At 39.8% G+C, this 21,010-nt stretch overlaps 1 protein-coding gene across 1 annotated transcript in view; it reads left to right on the top strand.

The window, feature by feature from the left end:
• The window catches only part of cstpp1 (centriolar satellite-associated tubulin polyglutamylase complex regulator 1), a 283,345-nt gene that overhangs the window by 228,444 nt on the left and 33,891 nt on the right, over positions 1-21,010 (top strand). Inside the window, exon 5 of the mRNA XM_072272685.1 lies at positions 11,455-11,540. Within this exon, the coding sequence (XP_072128786.1) occupies positions 11,455-11,540 (86 nt within the window). The remainder of the gene's footprint in view (positions 1-11,454; positions 11,541-21,010) is intronic.

The raw sequence follows: 21,010 nt of genomic DNA, 5'->3' as shown, positions 1-21,010 counted from the left end.
TGATTTCCCCAGTGGGAAGTCTAGAACTATGGGGCATAGTTTCAGAATGAGGTCCATTTTTGAAAGAAATGAAGCGGAACTTCTTCCCTGAGGGTTGTGAATCTGAAATTCTTTACTCTAGGAATTGTGGAGGTTGAGCCATAGAATGTATTCAAGTGGAGACTGACAGATGTTTGAATTACAAAGCAAGAGAGTAGGAAAGTGCTGTTGAGGCCAAGAATGGAACAGCAACATGATGGACAGAGCAGGCTCCAGGAGCCAACTGGCTTACTCCTTTTCCTTCTCCTGTTTCTATTTCTTATTTCCTTGTATTCCCACAAGACCAAGGGTTGAAGAATTTCATCCAAGTCTTTAATTAAGACATATCAAACACTTTTGTTTGGCTTTGTATTTTATGTCTTGTTTCGCTAGTGTATGGTTTAAATTTTCTGTATTTGAAGCTTGCCAAGATGTACTGTAAATTTTATTTTGATGTTGCTAAGTCAAACAAATTCTGACAACCCTGAGAAAGGAAATATGCTGGAAGTTCCAGTATTTCCTCAGGGGTATGCTGGAATAGTGTAAGTGGTGTGTGATTCTGACTATATTGGTCATTGTGTCAATGCATCAAAACCATTTGCAAACAAAGCATGAGGCCACTGTTGCAAGGAATCAGGAGTTGTACACTTCGCATCCAAAGTACAGATCCCTGTCTCCATTACTGATTTCCCTGTGGCCAGGTGTAATGTGATGGGTTAGTTTACTTGCCAGTTGAAAGCTGCTTCTGCCATGCCGGTCATTTATTGGCCTGTTCGACGGATGCAGCAGATCTTTCCTGCTGGTTTCCTTGTGTGCTAGGGCACCAGTGTTCAGTTCCGGACACGTCAGGGGTATAAGAACAGCATGTGTGAGAGACTTGCTTGCTTTTCCTTAGTCTCCAGGGGCTCATCTTTGCACTGAGATTGTGAACAGTGCTGAAGAACCATTGGGAAAGTATGCTGCAAATATAGGAGGGCCCACACTCACACCTAGCTAAGTACCTGTTTGTTGAATGTTCCCACAAGACCAAGACCAAGTTCTGTAGTTGTGTAACCTGGAGAGACTTAACAAAGTATCTATAGAGTTTGAAGTATTACTGAATATTTAGTGTTGTAGTTTTTGTAACTTAGGGTGGCTTAGATGAGTACTTGTTTAACTTAGATGTTTGAATGTTTTACTGTTTGTTTGTAAATAACTGGTTAACGTGCTTATTCATTATCAATGTCTTTTCCATCTCACTTACCAAAACCATGAACCTGCTTCCCTGTTAACACCAGGTTTGGCAGTTCAGCTACAGGTCTAGACAGTGAATTGAAGGGATTTGGGGTTGGAGTGTTGATGCTTATACCAGGAACTCAGTGCCCTGTTTTCAAATACCATCCTGTACACACACTCCAGTAATTCATCCTGCCCATCAGGCTGATGTTTCGTAACCATAGACAACTTGATAACCATAGACAACTCCCACCAATGTTTTCTACCATTTGATGATTCTCCACTTCACCCAGAGAGATTTCCATATTATTTCCTTATGATGTTGAAGAAAGCCATTCAGCTCATCATGGCATCTCTCAGAACTCCCCATCAGTCCTATTCCCCCACTTATTTCCCTGTACAGTAACTTGTTCTGTCACACATACTCATCAACAATCCTCCTGATTCTCCTACTAATGATCTACACTGTGGATAACTTACTAATAGATCTGTGCAACACCTCGGGAAAACCAGTATGGTCACATGGAGAAGGTGCAAACTCTACACAAAGAGCATTGGATGAAGAAATCAAACCCAAGTCCCTGTATCCATGAAGCAGCTGCACTACCCCTTGAGCTCCTCTAGCATATCTTATTTTTGTGATCCAACATCTTTTCTTGCTCCAATTTCATCCAATAATCTACACTGAGAACACCCAACAAGTTAATACACAAGTAATTGGAATAAATAATGAAGTCTTGCATTAGAGGTACTTACATTCACAGCCTTAGGTATTAATAATTTTAGGCTAGAGCCAACTTTAGCATTCAAAAGAAGTCCTTTTGAGTTGCAGTCTCCTTGTAACATAAAAAATGTGACAGCTAACTTACGTGCAAGTTCCCACACAGCAATATGATAATGAGCAGATTATACTTTTTAAATGGCGTGGATTGATGGATGAACTTTGGCCGGGACTCTTAAGAAAATACCCTACATTATTTCCAAGTGGCATCAAGGAATCATTAAATCTATAGTGAGTGAATAGACCTCAGTTAATTTCTAATTCACAAGATAGCACACTATGCGTCAATTTAGATTATTTTGCATTGGACTCTGGGATAAGTTTTATCCTACAACCTTTTTGATTCAGGTGAGTGCTGTCTGTTGAACTGTGGCAGACTTTGTGGAGAAGCTTTTGATATAGTTTTCAATATGATGTTATGTACTTTATGATCTGTGGAAACAAATGAATTCCAGCTCTAGTGCTGCTATAATAGAATGTTAATGGAGTCCAATGAATGAGCATGAGCAGTGAGATCAATATGCCACTTTGATTACCACAGAAACCTTGCAAAATGTTATTTTGAATTATGCATTTATTGTTAGCGGCACATATTTATAATCCAGTGTGAGGTGGGGACAAACACAATGGATGAGGCTCCTACCTTTGAACTTGGCCTTACATATATTAAATTTTCTGTTTGCTAATTAGCATTTTTTAACAGTTTTTAAAATCCTTTTCTTACTGAAAATCTTGCAGGGTTGTAGTTGTACTGAGACTTCCAACTCCCTGTACTTCATCCAACAAGTCAGTCTTTGACCTTGGGACTGGACTGTAACTGTCAGTGGTTTGATTGACATACGTCCAAGCCTAATATGGTTCTTGCATACAGTTTTGAGAAAGAGCTACTCAGTAGCACTGATGATCAGGAGTTTTTAATGATTGCTACAATTACTGTTCAATATTATCACACACAATCATGCTGGCCTGAGTTTTGTGTGCTCAACAAGAAATGCCAGTTAATTGTGTGAAGCAGATTGAATCTAGGTAGGAAATTGGTTTCATGGGTAGCCTAAAGAATGGCGAGTATTAAAGGAATAGCATGTCATTTACTTTAAAAATATCATTTTTCACTGACTACTGTTACACTAGAACCAATATATTAGCATTTGGAAAGGCAAGGACTGATTAAGGTTAGCCAGCATGGTTTGTATATGGTAAATTGTGTATTACAAATTTAATAGAATATTTTTGAAAAGGTAACTGAGAGGATTGATGACAGCCATATACTTGACTAAAATAATTACTATTAATATCTATTACATGATGATCTTTATAAGGTCTTCCATTGTAGACGGGACTGGAAGGTGATGCAGGGTTGGCTAGACAATTGAATACAAAATTGATTGGTTAAGGGAGTTAGAAGATGGTAATGGAAGGATTTTTTTTTTCAGATGGATGCCTGTGTCCAGTAGTGTGCTGCAGGGATCAGTGCTGGGTCTTCTGTTGTTTATCATGCAAATGATCTGGAGGAGAATCCAGATAGCGTGATAGGTTTATTTTCAGATGACACCAAAATTGGTGGTATGGTGGACAGTGAAGAAAGTCGTGTTAAGTTTACCATAGGATTTAGATCAACTGAGAAAGTGGGAAAAGGAGTGGCAGATGGAATTCAAGTCAGACAAATGGAGTCATGCACTTTGAAAAGTTAAACCAGGGCAAGTTATGTACAGAAAATGACAGGGCCCTGGGGAGATTTGTAGAAAATAGAAGCTTTGGAATGCAAATACATGATTCCTTGACAGTGGTTTACAGGTAGACAAGGTGGTGAAAAGGGGATATGGCACATTGTCCACATTAGGCAGGACATTGAGTACAAGAGTTAGTACATCATGTTACAACTGTACAGGGCACTGGTGAGATTGCACCTGGAATATTGTGTGCAGTTATAATTACCATACCAAAAAAAGAATATGATTGAAATGGAGAGAGTGCCAAAAATATTCACAAGAATGTTGTTGGGACTGGAGAGCTTAGTTGTAAGGAAAGACTGGGATGGCTGTGACTGTTTTCCTTGGACCATAGGAGCTAAAGGATGACTTTACAGAGGTTTGTAAAATCATGAGGGGGACAGATAAAGTGGATAGTTGCAGCATTTTTGCCAGGAAAGGAGAGTCTAAAACTGGAGGATGTCAGTTTAACATGCAAGGGGAATGATTTAAAGAAACCTGAGGGGTGTTTTTCCACACGGAAGGTAATGGGTATGTAAAGCAAACTATCAGAGAGTGTGGTAAAGTCAAGTTAAAGTCATTTTGACAAGTTCATGGATAGAAAAGTTAAAATGGGATATGGTCCAAATGGGACTAGCTCAGGAGGGCACTCTTGGTTGGCATTGATGAGTTAGTCCAAAGTACAGTACCTGTTTCTCTATAATATAATTTATGACTCTAGTTCCTTTGGCAGTTCATTCTCGATAACTACCATTCTCCCCTAAGAAAATTCACTCTCAGATCTTTAAATTTCTCCACTCCAGAATGTGATACCCCAAAGTGCATTAGTTCACACGTAGGTTTTTTTCACAAATAATAAACACCAATCCCTGTGCTACACCACTTATTGGAGACTTCCAATCATAAAAATTGTGTATCACTACTTCCCTATCCTATAAACAAGCCAACTTTGGATCCAGTTTGCCAACACACCTCAAATTCATTATGCCTTAACCTTCTGGACCAGTCCACAATGCAGGAACTTGTAAAAAGCTTTACTGTAATAAAGTCCATGAAAACTACATCTACTATGCTGACTTGTTCTAAGTCGCCTCCTCAAAATTCCCCATCAGACTTGTGAGATATGATCTTCTTTGCAGACTCCATTTCATTAATCCCTAACTTTCCAAGTGAACATAAGTCTTGCCCCTTGGAATCTCACTAGCCTGTAATTTCCAGGTATATTTCCACTGCCCTTTTTTGAATGAGGGTTGATGTGAGTTATTATCACAAAATGATTGAGGAACTCAGTAGGTTAAGCAGCATCTATGGAAAGGATTGAAGTGTCAATGGTTCAGGCTGAGACCCTTCATTAAGACTCATCAGGTCCTGACGAAGGGTCTCAGCCTGAAACATTGGCACTTTATTCTTTTCCATAGATGCTGTTTGATGTTTCGGGCCAAAATCTTTCATCAGGACCCAGTGATAAGCCCTGATGAAGGATCTCAGCCAATGTTCCCTCTAACGTGTGCATGTTTGAGTACACACACATCTTTGCTACTAGCGCACAAGGAATTTAAACTGTGAACAAAAAGTTGTCACCCTCTAGCTCGTTGGCGAACTTGCAAGTGAGAAGAAATGGAGTGATATTTGGAAACTTGACTTTTTAAAGCGTCACTTAGCAAGCAAATCACATACGAACTGTGTGCAAAAGCTCTTAATTTTTTATTTACAGTGTTTTGCGAGCTGTTAAAGTGAATACCTCTATATATAAAATTGAGTGCGCACGTGTTGTCACCGGGCAAAAAAATTGCACAGCACAAGATTTTTGCACACACTGGACATTACAAATTAGAGAGAACATTGATCTCAGCCCAAAATGTTGACCCTTTATTCCTTTTCATAGATGCTGCCTGGCCTGCTGAGTCCTCCAGCATTTTGTGTATGTTACTCTGGATTTCCAGCATGCACAGAATTTCTTGTGTTTATAATGTGAGCTGTGTTTTCTGAGATTTTGTATACAGCTTGCTAGATCATCTACATATATCAATATTCTCATCTCAGCAGCTGATCACCAGCTGTGAGAGTGGCCAATTCATGTTCTGGAACTTCTTGCTCGAAAGCACGTGAGAACTGCTATTGGCTGCATGAGGGGAAAAGATGACCTTTTTATAGTCAATGTGCCCAGCTGGAAGAAAGCTGTGTATTTATGAGGTCGTAATCAACAGAAAAAAAAGTCATTAAACATTTCCTTTCAGTTGCTCTTTAGGTATAAAAGTCATATTATAAAATGCTCCTTTGTGGCAAATAGGAATTAGAAAAATTTGCTCACACAGTGCACAGGAGATATAAGCACTGGCACTTTGTATCACTACCAGCCTCCATTTACTGTAGTTCATGTGAACTAGCTCCCAGACTGTTGACTGCAATGCATATGGTATACCACAGATGTTTTTTTTCAGATTCAGATTTATTTACCAAATCTACGTCGAAACATAATGTGTCATTTGCTTTAACAACCAACATTACTAGGGATGTGCTTGGGGTGGCCCATAGATGTCACCACACATTCCAGCAGCATATTAGCATGTCCACAATACTCAGCAGAACAATATAGAATGCAACAATCAACAAAGCCACAACAGCAAAACAAGCCCCTTTCCTCCCTACCACCTACCCGCACATACACATGCAGACTATCCTCCAACTCCAGTCTCTAGGCTTCAGCCATTAGGATTATTGTTAAGACCATTGTTGTCCGTAATATATAGAAAGGACCTGGATGAGAATGTAGGCAATCTGATGAGTAAGTTTACAGATAATATGAAAATCAGAGATGATGAAAGCTGTCTAAAGATACAGTGGGACGTGGATCCTGGAAAGTTGGGTAAAGCTGTAGCCGATGGAATGAAGTGCAGTGTACCTCAACAGGTGACAAAAATGGTGAACCTTCTTGTGTTTAATATCAGTTGTTAGCTTTCATGATGAAGACTTAAAAACACATTATTTCACTTTGTTGACAAATTGAATTATTTATGGATTGCCCCTATATAATCTTATTCAAATATACATTAATTGTTAATAATAACAGAAAATTACACTTTTTGTAATGCTTAATATTTGGTAGAGATTATACATGTTACAGGTTATTTCCTAGAAGCTGCCATTCACTCTCATGTCATGCACAAAATGAGCTATGTTGATACAGAATTGGCTTGAAGATAGGAGGCAGAAGGTTATGGTGGAAGCTTGTTTCTCAGACTCAAGGCCTATGATTACTGGAGTTCCCTAGCCTAGTGGTATTTGTCATCTATATCAATGATTTGGATGAGAAGGTACAAGGGATGGGTAGTAAGTTTGAAGATGGCACTAAGGTGGGTTGGCAGTGAGGATCATCAGATTTTACAAAGGGATCTTGATTAGTTGGTAAGTAGTCTGAGGAAAGGCAATGTAATTTATTTTGGATTATCTATTTATCTATTTATTTATTTAAATCTTACATCTGTCCTACAATGTGAGGGAGTAAAAAATCTTTGTGCTATAACTCCATCGCAATGTACAGACATGTGAATTTATAAGTCTAATGGTTTGTGGAAAGAAGCTGTCCCATAGCCTGTTGGTCCTGGATTTAATGCTGCAGTACCATTTGCCAGATGGAAACAGCTGAAACAGTTTATGGTTGGGGTGACTGGTATCCCCAATGATTTTCCAGGCCTTCTTTAAGCACCTGCTTCTATAACTGTCCTCAATGGAGGGAAGTTCACATCCAGAGATGCGCCGGGCTGCCCGTACCACTCTCTGCAGTGTCCAGCAATCAAGGTTGTGCAGTTCCCGTACCAGGCGGTGATACAGCTAGTCAGGATGTTCTCAGTGGTGCCCCTGTAGAAGGTCTTGAGGATTTGGGGGCTTATGCCAAACTTCATCAGATGCCAGAAGTGGAAGAGATGCTGTTGTGGTTTTTTGGCCACACAGCCGGTATAGACAGTCCAGGTGAGATCTTCGGTGATGTGTATACCGAGGAACTTGAAACTAATCACCTTCTCTACTGCAGTCCCATTGATGTAATCTGGGCGAGCTTGTCTCCTTTCCTCCTGTAATCCACAATCAGCTCTTTTGTTTTCTGGACATTGAGGAAGAAGTTGTTTTTTGGAACCACTGTGTCAGAGTGTTAACCTCTCCTCTGTTGGCTGTCTCATTACTACTAGAAATAAGGCTGTTCAATACTTTTACTTTATACTTTATTGTTGCCAAACCATTGATACTAGAACATACAATTATCACAGCGATATTTAATTCTGTGCTTCTCACTCCCTGGATTACAAATATTAAATATTAAAAATAGTAAAAATTTGTAAATATTAAAATTTTAAATTATAAATCATAAATAGAAAAATGGAAAGTAAGGTAGTGCAAAAAAACTGAGAGGCAGGTCTGGATATTTGGAGGGTACGGCCCAGATCCGAGTCAAGATCCGTTCAGCAGTCTTATCACAGTTGGAAAGAAGCTGTTCCCAAATCTGGCCATATGAGTCTTCAAGCTCCTGAGTCTTCTCCCAGAGGGAAGAGGGACGAAAAGTGTGTTGGCTGGGTGGGTTGTGTCCTTGATTATCCTGGCAGCACTGCTCCGACAGTGTGCAGTGTAAAATGAGTCCAAGGACGGAAGATTGGTTTGTGTGATGTGCTGTGCTGTGTTCACGATCTTCTGCAGCTTCTTTTGGTCTTGGACAGGACAAGTTCCATACCAGGTTGTGATGCACCCTAGAAGAATGCTTTCTATGGTGCATCTATAAAAATTAGTGAGGGTTTTAGGGGACAGGCCAAATTTTTTTAGTTTTCTCGGGAAGTAAAGGCACTGGTGGGCCTTCTTGGCAGCGAACTCTGCTTGGTTGGACCAAGTCAGGTCATTTGTGATATTGACCCCGAGGAACTTAAAGCTTTTGACCTGTTCCACTTGCGCACCACCGATGTAAATTGGGTCGTGCAGTCCGCTACTCCTTCTGAAGTCAACAACCAATTCCTTCCTCTTGCTGACGTTGAGGTTATTGTCTTCGCACCATGCCACCAGGTTCTTAATTTCCTCTCTGTACTCAAACTCATCATTACCCGAGATACGGCCTACAATATTGTGTCCTCTGCAAAATTAATCAGCAGAATGGAGCTGTGTGTGGCAACACAGTCGTGGGTGTAAAAGAATTGGAGGAAGGGACTCAGGACACAACCCTGGGGGGCACCTGTGTTGAGGGTCAGAGGGGCAAAGGTGAAGGAACCCATTCTTACCACCTGTCGACGATCCAGTAGGAAGTCCAGGATCCAGCTGCACAATGCGGGGTGCAGGCCAAGGTCTCTGAGCTTCCTGTCAAGTCTGGAAGGAATTACGGTGTTGAATGCTGAACTGTAGTCCAGGAACAGCATTCTAATGTATGCATCCCTCTTCTCCAGATGAGTGGGGATTAGTGTAAGATGTTGCTTTTTGGGAAGATAAATGAGGGTCAGACTTTCACCGTGAATGGTAATGCCCTTGGGGAGTTTTGTAGAACAGAGGGAACTAGGAGTACAACTCGGTGTCCTGGAAGTGACAGGGTGGTAAAGGAGCCCTTAAAACACAATGGCCTTTATCACTCAGACCATTCAGTATCCAAGTTGCAATTAATGGAGTATGATGGTGAGGCCACATTTAGAATATTGTGTTCAGTTTTCATCACTCATCTATAAGATGCCATGAAGCTGGAAAGAGTGCCGAGGAGATTTACAGGGATATTGCCGACTCTTGAGGGACTGAGATCTGAAGCGAGGTTGAGCAGGTTGGGACTTACTTTCACTGGGGTAGGAGAATGAGGGGTGATGTTCTAGAGGAGTATAACATTATGAGAGGCATTGAAAGGGTGAATGGGAGCAATCTTTCACCTATGGTTGGGGAATCAAGAACGAGAGGGCTTAGGTTTAAGCTGAGAGGGGAGAGTACAGGAACCCAAGGGGCAACCTTTTCCTCCAGAGAATGGTCAGCATATTGAATAAGCTGCTAGAGGAAATGGTTGAGGCAGTATATTAGCAAATTTTAAAAGGTACTTTGACAGATACATGGATAGGAGAGGATTGGAGAGTTAAATGTGGGCAAATAGGAATAGTGTAGTTAGAAATTGTAGTTGGCATCGACCAGTTGGGCTGAAGGGCTGTTTCTGTACTGTATGACTGTTTGACACTACATGAGGTGACTTGCAAAATATCTCGGAATCAGGAAAAAATCTAGTTTTTAAAAAAGCAATAGTTTTTCACTCAAATCATTGTAAAATTTGATCTATGTGGTGTGACAACATCTACCTGCAGACACTGCAGATGGCAGCTCATTGCCACGCTGACTGCTGCGACATGGGTCCGCTTTTAAACTGTATTATCCATTGGTAACCACAGTACAGCATTGCACAGAACAATACAGAACTTGAAATTCTTCCATGGAGAGGAGGAAAAGCAGCTGAGTTTTTAGGAGCTGAGTTGGTGTGAGAGATAGGAAACCTGTGTAGTTAAGCAGCCCCAACAAAACCTACCAACCTCCTAGCAGTTGCAAGTTTATCAAGGGACCAATGACCATAGTATCAGCAGAAAGACATAATATGCTGAAGCTGCGAATATCTTCAGTGGTCCTATGGTCAAAAGCAAAGGACAGAAATTGGACTGTGATATTCCCTGCAAGCACAGCATTGATACCCCAGTGTGTATCTTTTACTTTGTATTATTTTGCTAACTTGCCTCAGGTTTTGCTATATCTTCTTCAATGAGTCATAAATTTAGGTCACTCCTCTTAACAGCCACATTCTGGCAGATAATGCAGAAAAGGCCACTGCATGCTAGATGATATTGTTTAATCTGTGTGTAGTGCTCAGATGAATCACGACTGGAAAATGGCTGGGTAATTTCCAAATGGTTGCTAATAAAACTAGAACTGGTTGCAAATGTGATTTAAGGAGTGCAAAACAGTTGTTCCAAATGGTCCAATTTCTAGGCATATGCCTCTTAAGAGACAACTTATTAATTTTTTTCAATTATTGACTCCTATATTTTTACCTAACTTAACAGTAATAACATTTTCCAAGTCTTTGCTAGTCCTAAGTGCATGGCAGCCAAGAAAAGTGCTCCCAAGCGTCTTGTCAGCTCTTCAAGTGAATAACCAAATGTACTTTAAACATAATAAGGGGGTTCGGTCTCTACAACCCTTTGCCATTGTACTCTAGATGTCAGTATTCTTTGAATATTTCTCTTCAACTCCCTACTAATCCTACTGCCAGACAATATAATTATGTGCACTATAATTAAAGTCACTTCTCTGCTAAGAGAAATAGATCCTTCCTGTTCACACAGCTTTATGTTCTTCTAATTATTTACATCTCAATTACATCTCCACTTATTCCCTCATGTTCCAAAGAAACCAGCCTGCCTTGACTGTCCCTCCTTATAACCAAAATTCTCCCGTCCTGACAAGAGCCTAACCTCTTGTGCCACCTGTGGTAGCATTACAACCTTGAGACCAAAAGAGCTGAGTTCTCATGACTTTCTTGTTCTTGTATTCTATACCTCAGCTGTGACAGTAAATATTCAGTACATCTTTTTTTGCCATGTGCTTTGCCGTTCTAGCTTGGCAAGGAGGTTCCACTGAAACAAATAAAATGTTTTAATAAAATTATATTTACACCCAATTAACCAAATGAAATGATTTTTTCTACTAAGCCACAAACAAAATCTATTCAATTGCTGTTTGCAGGATTATTCTCATGGATGATGCAATGGACTGTCCAATGTCATTTATGGATTTTTTGTATGCATTCCAGATACAGTTCTACTACTGTGGTAAGTTTCTATCTTTATTGCTTTCTTGTTTCATTTGGGTGAACAAAACAAGCAATTGAATCATGAAACGGTGCTGAGGGCCTGACAGCTCTCTCTACATTGTATTGTATTTGAAATTAATAATATTAGGTAATATATAGTAGTACCCTCTTGAATTTAGAAGTCATCTGATAGTTCACAGCTTATACAACCTATGATTCCTAACAGAACAATACCTGCAGAATATTCATTGACGTAGGTTGACTCGTTAATTTTAGGACAAGAAATCAATTTGAAGCGGTGATTTACTGGAAAGTCAATTTTACCTTTGAGTCTGCTTTGAGACTTTAATTTTTTTTAACTTAAATCCCCATCAACCAATATGAGACATGAACATCTACAATTGACTAGTGTAATATTGTTACAAACCTCACGATGCTTATTATAAATAAATTATTTTTCTAAGTATGCCTTTCTTCTGCAATGGTCGGTAACTTTTGCAACAATTGCAGGTTTTCTTCAAAATCAGGTTTAATATCACTGCCATATGATGTGAAATTTGTTGTTTTACGGCAGCAGTACATTGCAATACATAATATTTTTTAAAACTATAAATTACTCTAAGAAATAAATAAATATTCCTGAAACACTGAGTATATGTCTTCAGGCTCCTATACCTTCCCCTTAATGGTAGCAATGAGAAGAGGATATGTCCTGGGGGCTGGGGGGGGGGCTTGATGCTGGAGAGGCTGGTTCCCACGATGGAGCTGGCTGTGTTTACAACTTTCTGCAGCTTTTTCTGATCCTGCGGGTGCCCCCCTCATACCAGACAGTGATGTAACCAGAGAGTTAGCTCTCCATTGTACATCTGTAGAAATTTGCGAGGGTCTTTGGTGACATACCAAGTCTCCTCAAGCTCCTAATGAAATATAGCCATCATCATGCCTTTTTTCTGTGTTACATCAACACATTGGACCCAGGATTGATCTTCAGAGATGTTGACACCCAGGAACTTGAAACTGCTTACCCCTTCCACTGTTGATCCTCATTGAGGACTGTTGTTTGTTCCCTTGACTTCCTCTTCCTGAAGTCCACAATTGCCTTGGTTTTACTGACATTGAATGCAAGGTTGTTTTTGCCACCATACTCAACCATCTGATCTATCTCACTCCTGTACGCCTCCTTGTCACCATCTGAAATTCTGCCAACAATAGCTGTTTGAGCTGTGCCTCGCACACAGTTGTAGGTGTAGAGAGAGTTGAGGAATGGGATAAGCACACATCCTTGAGGTGCACCAGTGTTGATTGTCGGTGAAGTAGAGATGCTATTTCCGGTCCAAACAGACTGTAATCTCCCTGCAGAGGTCCAGGTTTTCACATTTGTTGATTAGAGCTGAGGGTATGATTGTGTTGAACACTGAGCTGTAATCAATAAATTACTAACAGGCTGGTATAACAATTATCCAGTTGATCCAAGACTGAGTGGTGAGCTGGTGAAATTGCACCTGCTGTTTTGTGGTGACAACAACAGATGAGAATGTATTTATATGTGAAATATATGTTTTATATATGTGTGTGTGTGTGTGTGTGTGTGTATACATATACAAACCCCATTTCCAGAAAAGTTGGGGTATTTTCCAAAATGCAATAAAAACAAAAATCTGTGATATGTTAATTCAAATCAACCTTTATTTAACTGACAAAAAAACAAAGAAAAGATTTTCAATAGTTTTACTGACCAACTTAATTGTATTTTGTAAACATACACAAATTTAGAATTTGATGGCTGCAACACACTCAACAAAAGTTGGGACAGAGTTAAAATAAGATTGAAAAGTGCACAGAATATTCAAGTAACACCGGTTTGGAAGACTCCACATTAAGCAGGCTAATTGGTAGCAGGTGAGGTATCATGACTGGGTATAAAAGTAGCGTCCATCAAAGACTCAGTCTTTGCAAGCAAGGATGGGTCATGACTCACCCCTTTGTGCCAAAATTCATGAGAATTGTTAGTCAGTTCAAAAGGAACATTTCTCAACGCAAGATTGCAAAGAACTTAGGTCTTTCAACATCTAAAGTACATAATATTGTGAAAAGATTCAGAGAATTCAGAGACATCTCAATGCGTAAAGGGCAAGGTCGGAAACCACTGTTGAATGTGTATGATCTTCGAGCCCTCAGGCGGCACTGCCTAAGAAACCGTCATGCTACTGTGACAATTACAGCCGCCTGGGCTGGGGAGTACTTCGGAAAACCATTGTCACTTAACACAGTTTGTCGTTGCATCCAGAAATGCAACTTGAAACTGTATTACGCAAGGAGGAAGCCATACATCAACTCTATGCAGAAACACTGGTGAGTTCTCTGGGCCCGAGCTCATCTCAGATGGACCGAAAGACTGTGGAACGTGTGCTGTGGTCAGATGAGTCCACATTTCAGCTAGTTTTCGGAAAAAACAGGTGTCGAGTTCTCTGTGCCAAGGATGAAAACGACCATCCAGATTGGTATCAACGAAAGGTGCAAAAGCCAGCATCTGTGATGGTATGGGGGTGCATCAGTGCCCACAGCATGGGTGAGTTGCATGTATGTGAAGGTACCATTGACTCTGAGGTGTATATTAGGGTTTTAGAGAGATATATTTTGCCATCAAGGCGACGTCTCTTCCCAGGACGTCCATGCTTATTTCAGCAGGACAATGCCAGACCACATTCTGCACGAGCTACAACAGCGTGGCTTTGTAGACACAGAGTGCGTATGCTTGACTGACCTGCTGCCAGTCCAGATCTATCTCCTATTGAAAATGTATGGCGCATCATGAAGAGAATCAGACAACGGAGACCACGGACTGTTGAGCAGCTGAAGTCTTATGTCAAGCAAGAATGGACAAAATTTCCAATTGCAAACCTTCTACAATTAGTATCCTCAGTTTCAAAACGATTAAAAGGTGTTATTAAAAGGAAAGGTGATGTAACACAATGGTAAATAAGCCTCTGTCCCAACTTTTGTTGAGTGTGTTGCAGCCATCAAATTCTAAATTTGTGTATGTTTACAAAATACAATTAGGTTGGTCAGTAAAACTATTGAAAATCTTTTCTTTGTACTTTTGTCAGTTAAATAAAGGTTCATGTGAGTTAACATATCACAGATTTTTGTTTTTATTGCATTTTGGAAAATATCCCAACTTTCCTGGAAATGGGGTTTGTATATATATTTATGGGTGAGAGAAGTGTAGAGAAAGAGAAGTGTTAGAATGAAAGCAAGAAAGCAATAGATTTCTGATGAGAGAATTGACAAAATAAAAGTATAAAAGTAATGTAAAGTCTTTCATCCAGAACATGCATAATGATTATGAATCTATAAAGTAGGAATGCTTTAAGTTTTGAACAAAGGAATTATTAATCATAGTATATCAAGGACTCCATAAGACCATAAGATAAAGGAGCAGAAGTCGGCCATTCGGCCCATTGAGTCTGCTCCGCCATTTTATCATGAGCTGATCCATTCTCCCATTTAGTCCCACTCCCCCACCTTCTCACCATAACCTTTGATGCCCTGGCTACTCAGATACATATCAATCTCTGCCTTAAATACTCCCAATGACTTGGCCTCCACTGCTGCCCATGGCAACAAATTCCATAGATTCACCACCCTCTGACTAAAAAAATTTCTTCGCGTTTCTGTTCTGAATGGGCGCCCTTCAATCCTTAAGTCATGCCCTCTCGTACTAGACTCCCCCATCATGGGAAACAACTTTGCCACATCCACTCTGTCCATGCCTTTCAACATTCGAAATGTTTCTATGAGGTCTCCCCTTATTCTTCTAAACTCCAAGGAATACAGTCCAAGAGCGGACAAACGTTCCTCATATGTTAACCCTTTCATTCCCGGAATCATTCTATTGAATCTTCTCTGTACCCTCTCCAACATCAGCACATCCTTTCTTAAATAAGGAGACCAAAACTGCCCACAGTACTCCAAATGAGGTCTCATCAGCGCCGTATAGAGCCTCAACATCACATCCCTGCTCCTATACTCTATTCCTCTAGAAATGAATGCCAACATTGCATTCGCCTTCTTCACTACTGACTCAACCTGGAGGTTAACTTTAAGGGTATCTTGTACGAGGACTTCCAAGTCCCGTTGCATCTCCAAACTTTAAATTCTTTCCCCATTTAAACAATAGTCTGTTCGTTTATTTTTTCTGCCAAAGTGCATAACCATACACTTTCCAACATTGTACTTCATTTGCCACTTCTCTGCCCATTCTTCCAATCTATCCAAGTCTCTCTACAGACTCTCTGTTTCCTTAGCACTACCAGCCCCTCCACCTATCTTCGTATCGTCAGCAAACTTAGCCACAAAGCCATCTATTCCATAATCCAAATCATTGATGTACAATGTAAAAAGAAGCGGCCCCAACACGGACCCCTGTGGAACACCACTGGTAACCGGCAGCCAACCAGAATAGGATCCCTTTATTCCCACTCTCTGTTTCCTGCCAATCAACCAACGCTCTATCCACGTATGTAACTTTCCCATAATTCCCTGGGCTCTTATCTTGTTAAGTAGCCTCAACAGAAGGTTGACTCCATTTTGAGTTACAAACATGGAAGGTGTGAAAATGAGGTATTACTCAGAAACATTGTATTTTCTGATAATATGAAAGAAGTTAATGTCCTAAAATTGAACCACCAAGAAATCAACTTAAAGAAAAGCAAAATCAAGAGTTGAAAAGCATTACCTGAATGAAATATTCATAAAAAAAGGCCCCTGAAAAAATGCAAAATTAAAAAGGGTATTTGAAATCCATGAAGCAAAATGAAAGCACGTAGATAAATATGATGAAGAAAGGCAAGGGGAAGGAAACTAAGCTATAGTTTCTCTGGAAACTGTAGAATGTTCACAATAACTCACAAAGCCAGTGTTTAAAACTTAAAGCATTCCTTTTTTATATGTTCATAATCATTATATACTGTATGTTCAGGATTAAAGACTTCATATTACTTTCATACTTTTATTAATCCATTGTAACTCCCATTGGAATCCATCTTCTGCTGAGTCCTTTATATACTATGATGAATAATTCCAGTGTTCAAAACTTAATGCATTCTTATTTTATAGGCTCATAATAGGTAGTAGGGAGAGATAGTATATGAGGGAGAATATGGTGGTATTAGTTTTGAGGATGAATGTATAATATTAAATGGATATTATACATATTCATTTAAGAAGCTGGTATGGCTATGTTAACATCAGATTTCAAGAGTAATTCTTCAGGGAATGGAGTTGCAGCTTATGAGAAATAAGCAATACAGTTGTCAAGCATAAAGTCAAAGTATTAAAAGAATCCAAAAAATGTGTCTAATTATGGAAAAAAGATAGGATACCACTGAAGTTATTTAAAACCGCATTTGCAAACAGGAAGACAATTAAATTGTTTATTTAATTTATTAGGTTATAGGGAGTTCATGATTACCCCTGCAGGCTAAATACAGATGCTCTGCCAAGTGGAGGAACAGGACATCATTTTCCACAAGCAAGATTTGAAATATGTAAAAGGTTTGGGTGACACTACTGGTCACTCGCTCAGTGATGTCCAAAATCTAGCTATTTTATCCTGCAAGGGAAGGAGAGAGATAAAAGATGTTAATGACTGTCAAGGTGTTCGGGTTATCTGCCTTGCTTTTGTTACTAAGTTCCCAATATGTAAAAATGATTAATTGTACTTTAATTTTCTATATAATTTATGCCCTGATACAAAGTTGTTTTAGATCTCTAAAATAACCCATTTATAATGTTGCAGAGTTATCAATAATTTTTCACTCTATTTGGAGAATGGAGAAGACTCTGATAAAATTATTTCTCTACAATTTTAAATTTGGAATGCCTCATTTTATCTGTGCTGTGTGGTTGTGTGGATCTTTATACTTGCATGAGAAAGAGGGGCTGGTAAATTAGAGTGGGTGGAAATATGCCGAGAAATATTACATTCTAGGCCAATTAGCATATATTGTTCTTATCTGGTTCCGGTTCACATTATGGATTTCAGCAACGAGTTGTTGAATTATTCTGTTTATAATTACACTAGCAAACATAGTATGCACTCAAGTGGGTAGCAATCATTTCTCTCCATTTTGCTGCATTTTTGTTGTTCTTTAAAGAACACAACCATTTCCTTCAGCTTTTAATGTACACCTCTACACCTGTTCTAAAATTATCTTGTAGCAGTTATACTTAATTATATTAACCCAGATTCTGATTCTGATAGTGAACAAGGTCATTAGTAGTTTTTTGAATATCCACACTTTCAATAAGCTCTTATACTAATGTTTGCAGTAATGACATTGCGTTATCTCTATCGAGGCTTTGAGGTACTGTGTGCAGTTTAAGAACATAGCTGATTGAACAGTATAGCACAAGAACATGCCATTCGACCCACGATGTCTCTAACAACCATGATACCAATTTAAACTAATCCCACATGCCTGCATATGGTCCACATTCCTCTGTTCCCTGCCTGTTTGTGTACTTTTCCAAATGCCTCTTATATGTTATTATAATATCTGCTACCACCACCTCCCCTGGCAGCATGATCCAGGAACCTGTCTCTAAAATAAGAAGTTGCCTCACGAATCTCCTTTAATCGTTACTCCATCTCACCCCAAATCTGTGTCACCTACTTTAAACATTTGCCCCTGAGGAAAAAAGGTTATGTTTGTATTGCATCATTATATATACTTCCATTGTGTCAGCCTCTGATACTCCAGAGAGAACAATCCCAGTTTGTTCAACCTCTTCTTATAGCTAATACTCTCTAATCCAAGAAACATAATGGTGAACCTCTTTTGTGCCCTCTCCATTTACTTCCTGTAATACAGCAATCAGATCTGCACACACTCCAATGTGGCTATACAAAGTTTTATACAGTTGCTACATCACCTCCCAACTTCATATTCATTGCCCAAGCCAATATAAGGCCAGTAAACTATATACCTTCTTTACCACGCTTTACTTACGTTGCTACTTTCAGGGAGCTATGGATTTGCATCCCAAGATCTCTTAGTACATCAGTGCTCCCAAGGGCCCTGCCATTTACTGTATAGTTTCCTCTTGCATTTGACCTCCCAAAGTGCAGCATCTCACACTTGTCTAGGTTAAACTCCATCTGTCATTTTCTGCCATATTGTATTTCCAACTGATCTATATCCTGCTGTATCCTTGGGCAATCTTCACTACTGGCTAAAATCTACTGATTTTTGTGTCATCTGCAAACTTGCCAATCGGTCCACCTACATTTTCATCAGAGTTATTTGCATATTTCATAAATAACAGAGGTCCCAGCACTAATCCAAGCAGAACACGGTTTAAAGACCTTCAAATTGGAATCAGAATAGACCTTTTAATCAGAATAACATCCCTCCACTACCATGCTCCGTCTGCTATGACCAATCCAATTTAGAATCTAATCTGCCAAGTTACCATGGATCCTATGTGCCTTAATCTTCAGGATCATTTTACCATGAGGGACTTTGGGAATGTTTTACTAAAGTCTATGTAGGGAACACTGCCCTACCCTCATGAATGATCTTTGTCAGCTCCTCAAAACAAAAACTCTAATTAAGCCCCCCCCCCACACAAAGCCATGGTGACTACTCTGAACATGTCCATGTTTTTCCCTAAGAACCTTCTGCACTTACTTCTTTACCACTAACGTAAGGGCTACTGGCCTATAATTTCCTAGTTTGTACCTATTGCCCTTTTCAAACAAAGAAACAAAGCTGAGTACCCCCACTCTTCTGGGAACACACCTGTGGTGAAAAAGAATACAAGATCTCTGTCAAGGCCTCAGCAATCTCCTCTCTTGCCTCTCTTAATAACCAGAGACCAATCCCATTAGGTCCTGGGGATGCTATTATGTGCTTCAAAGGACTGAGGACCTCTTCCTTCTTGTAATCAATATTCTCAAGAACTTCAGCACATCCTCCCTGATTTAAGTAGATCAAGCAACATCATAAAGGGAAAAGGAATTGGGCTGAAACCTGCATCAGTATAGATTTAAAAACGCAAACACGAGGAAATTTGCAGATGCTGGAATTTCAAGCATCACACATAAAACTTGCCGGTGAACACAGCAGGCCAGGCAGCATCTATAGGAAGAGGTACAGTTGACGTTTCGGGCCGAGACCCTTCGTCAGGACTAACTGAAAGAGGGGCTAGTAAGAGCTTTGAAAGTGAGAGGGGGAGGAGGTGATCCAAAATGATAGAGGAAGACAGGAGGGGGAGGGTGATCTTTCTAACTCCTCTTTCAGTTAGTCCTGACGAAGGGTCTCGGCCCGAAACTTCGACTGTACCTCTTCCTATAGATGCTGCCTGGCCTGCTGCGTTCACCAACAACTTTTATGTGTGTTGCTCAGTATAGATTTTCCTGCTATATCTTAAGGTATGCTTATCATCATTTTCTTTACGCCTTCTCTCATTGTACATTCTTATCTTGCTTTGAAGTTACAAAATGGGCTATGTTTTTTGTCATTTAATATTTTAAGTGCCCTTACCCATCCCACCATCTAACCGGTTATTGATGAGGCTTTACAAAATTATTTTCTCTCAGTTGTAAATTTAATCTTCCTTCACAATTTAGTTTATCCTCATTTTCTTTTGTCTTATAATTCCTGCATTTGTCTTTATCTGTACTTAATAAAACCATCATCTGACTTTGAACTAGATCAGCAGCCCTTCATTTTTGAATTCTCCAGTGGTCTTGTGGAGAAGACAGCTCACACTACTTTCTCAAGCACATTTAGGCATGGGCTTGAAATGCTGGCCATGCCAGTCATGCCAAGATTTTTAAAAATGAATAATAAAGTGGTAATTTTGGATAAATATTGAGTGTGGCCATTAATCCAGCAGTGCTACAAACTACATTGCTAAAGAATAATGTAAAAGATCAAGATAATTAGACTCACTGTAGGCTTGTTAAATTTATTGACTATATTGAAATACCTGGAGTGATACTGATCAAATGTGCAGCATCCCCAAGAATGTGATGACTAATGCAACTGGATAACAAGTGCAAAAACAAATTTAATAACTTAAACATAGGCCATCACTGGGTTACAATTGTCTGATTTATGGGCATCACTACATGCAAACAAGTTCCTGTATTATTATTAGCTTTCAAATAGGTACCCAGGTGCCAGGGTACGGGATGTCTCAGATCGGGTCCAGAATAATTCTGAAGGGAGAGGGTGAGCAGCCAGTTGTCTTGGTACATGTTGGTACCAATGACATAGATAGGAAAAGGGAGGAGGTCCTGAAGAGAGATTTCCAGGAGTTAGGAAGGAAGCTGAGAAGCAGGACCACCAGGGTAGTAATCTGGGGATTGCTACCTGTGCCACGTGCTAGCGAGGGCAAGAATAGTAGGATCAGGCAGATGAACCCGAAGGGGGCCAATATCCTGGCGGGAAGGTTTACTAGAGCTGTTAGGGAGGGTTT

This window comes from Mobula birostris, chromosome 11 (assembly GCF_030028105.1).
Source record: "Mobula birostris isolate sMobBir1 chromosome 11, sMobBir1.hap1, whole genome shotgun sequence".
In the NCBI taxonomy this organism is placed as follows: domain Eukaryota; kingdom Metazoa; phylum Chordata; class Chondrichthyes; order Myliobatiformes; family Myliobatidae; genus Mobula; species Mobula birostris.
Note: the sequence above shows the minus strand (reverse complement) of the source record. Positions and strands in the feature narration are given on the sequence as shown.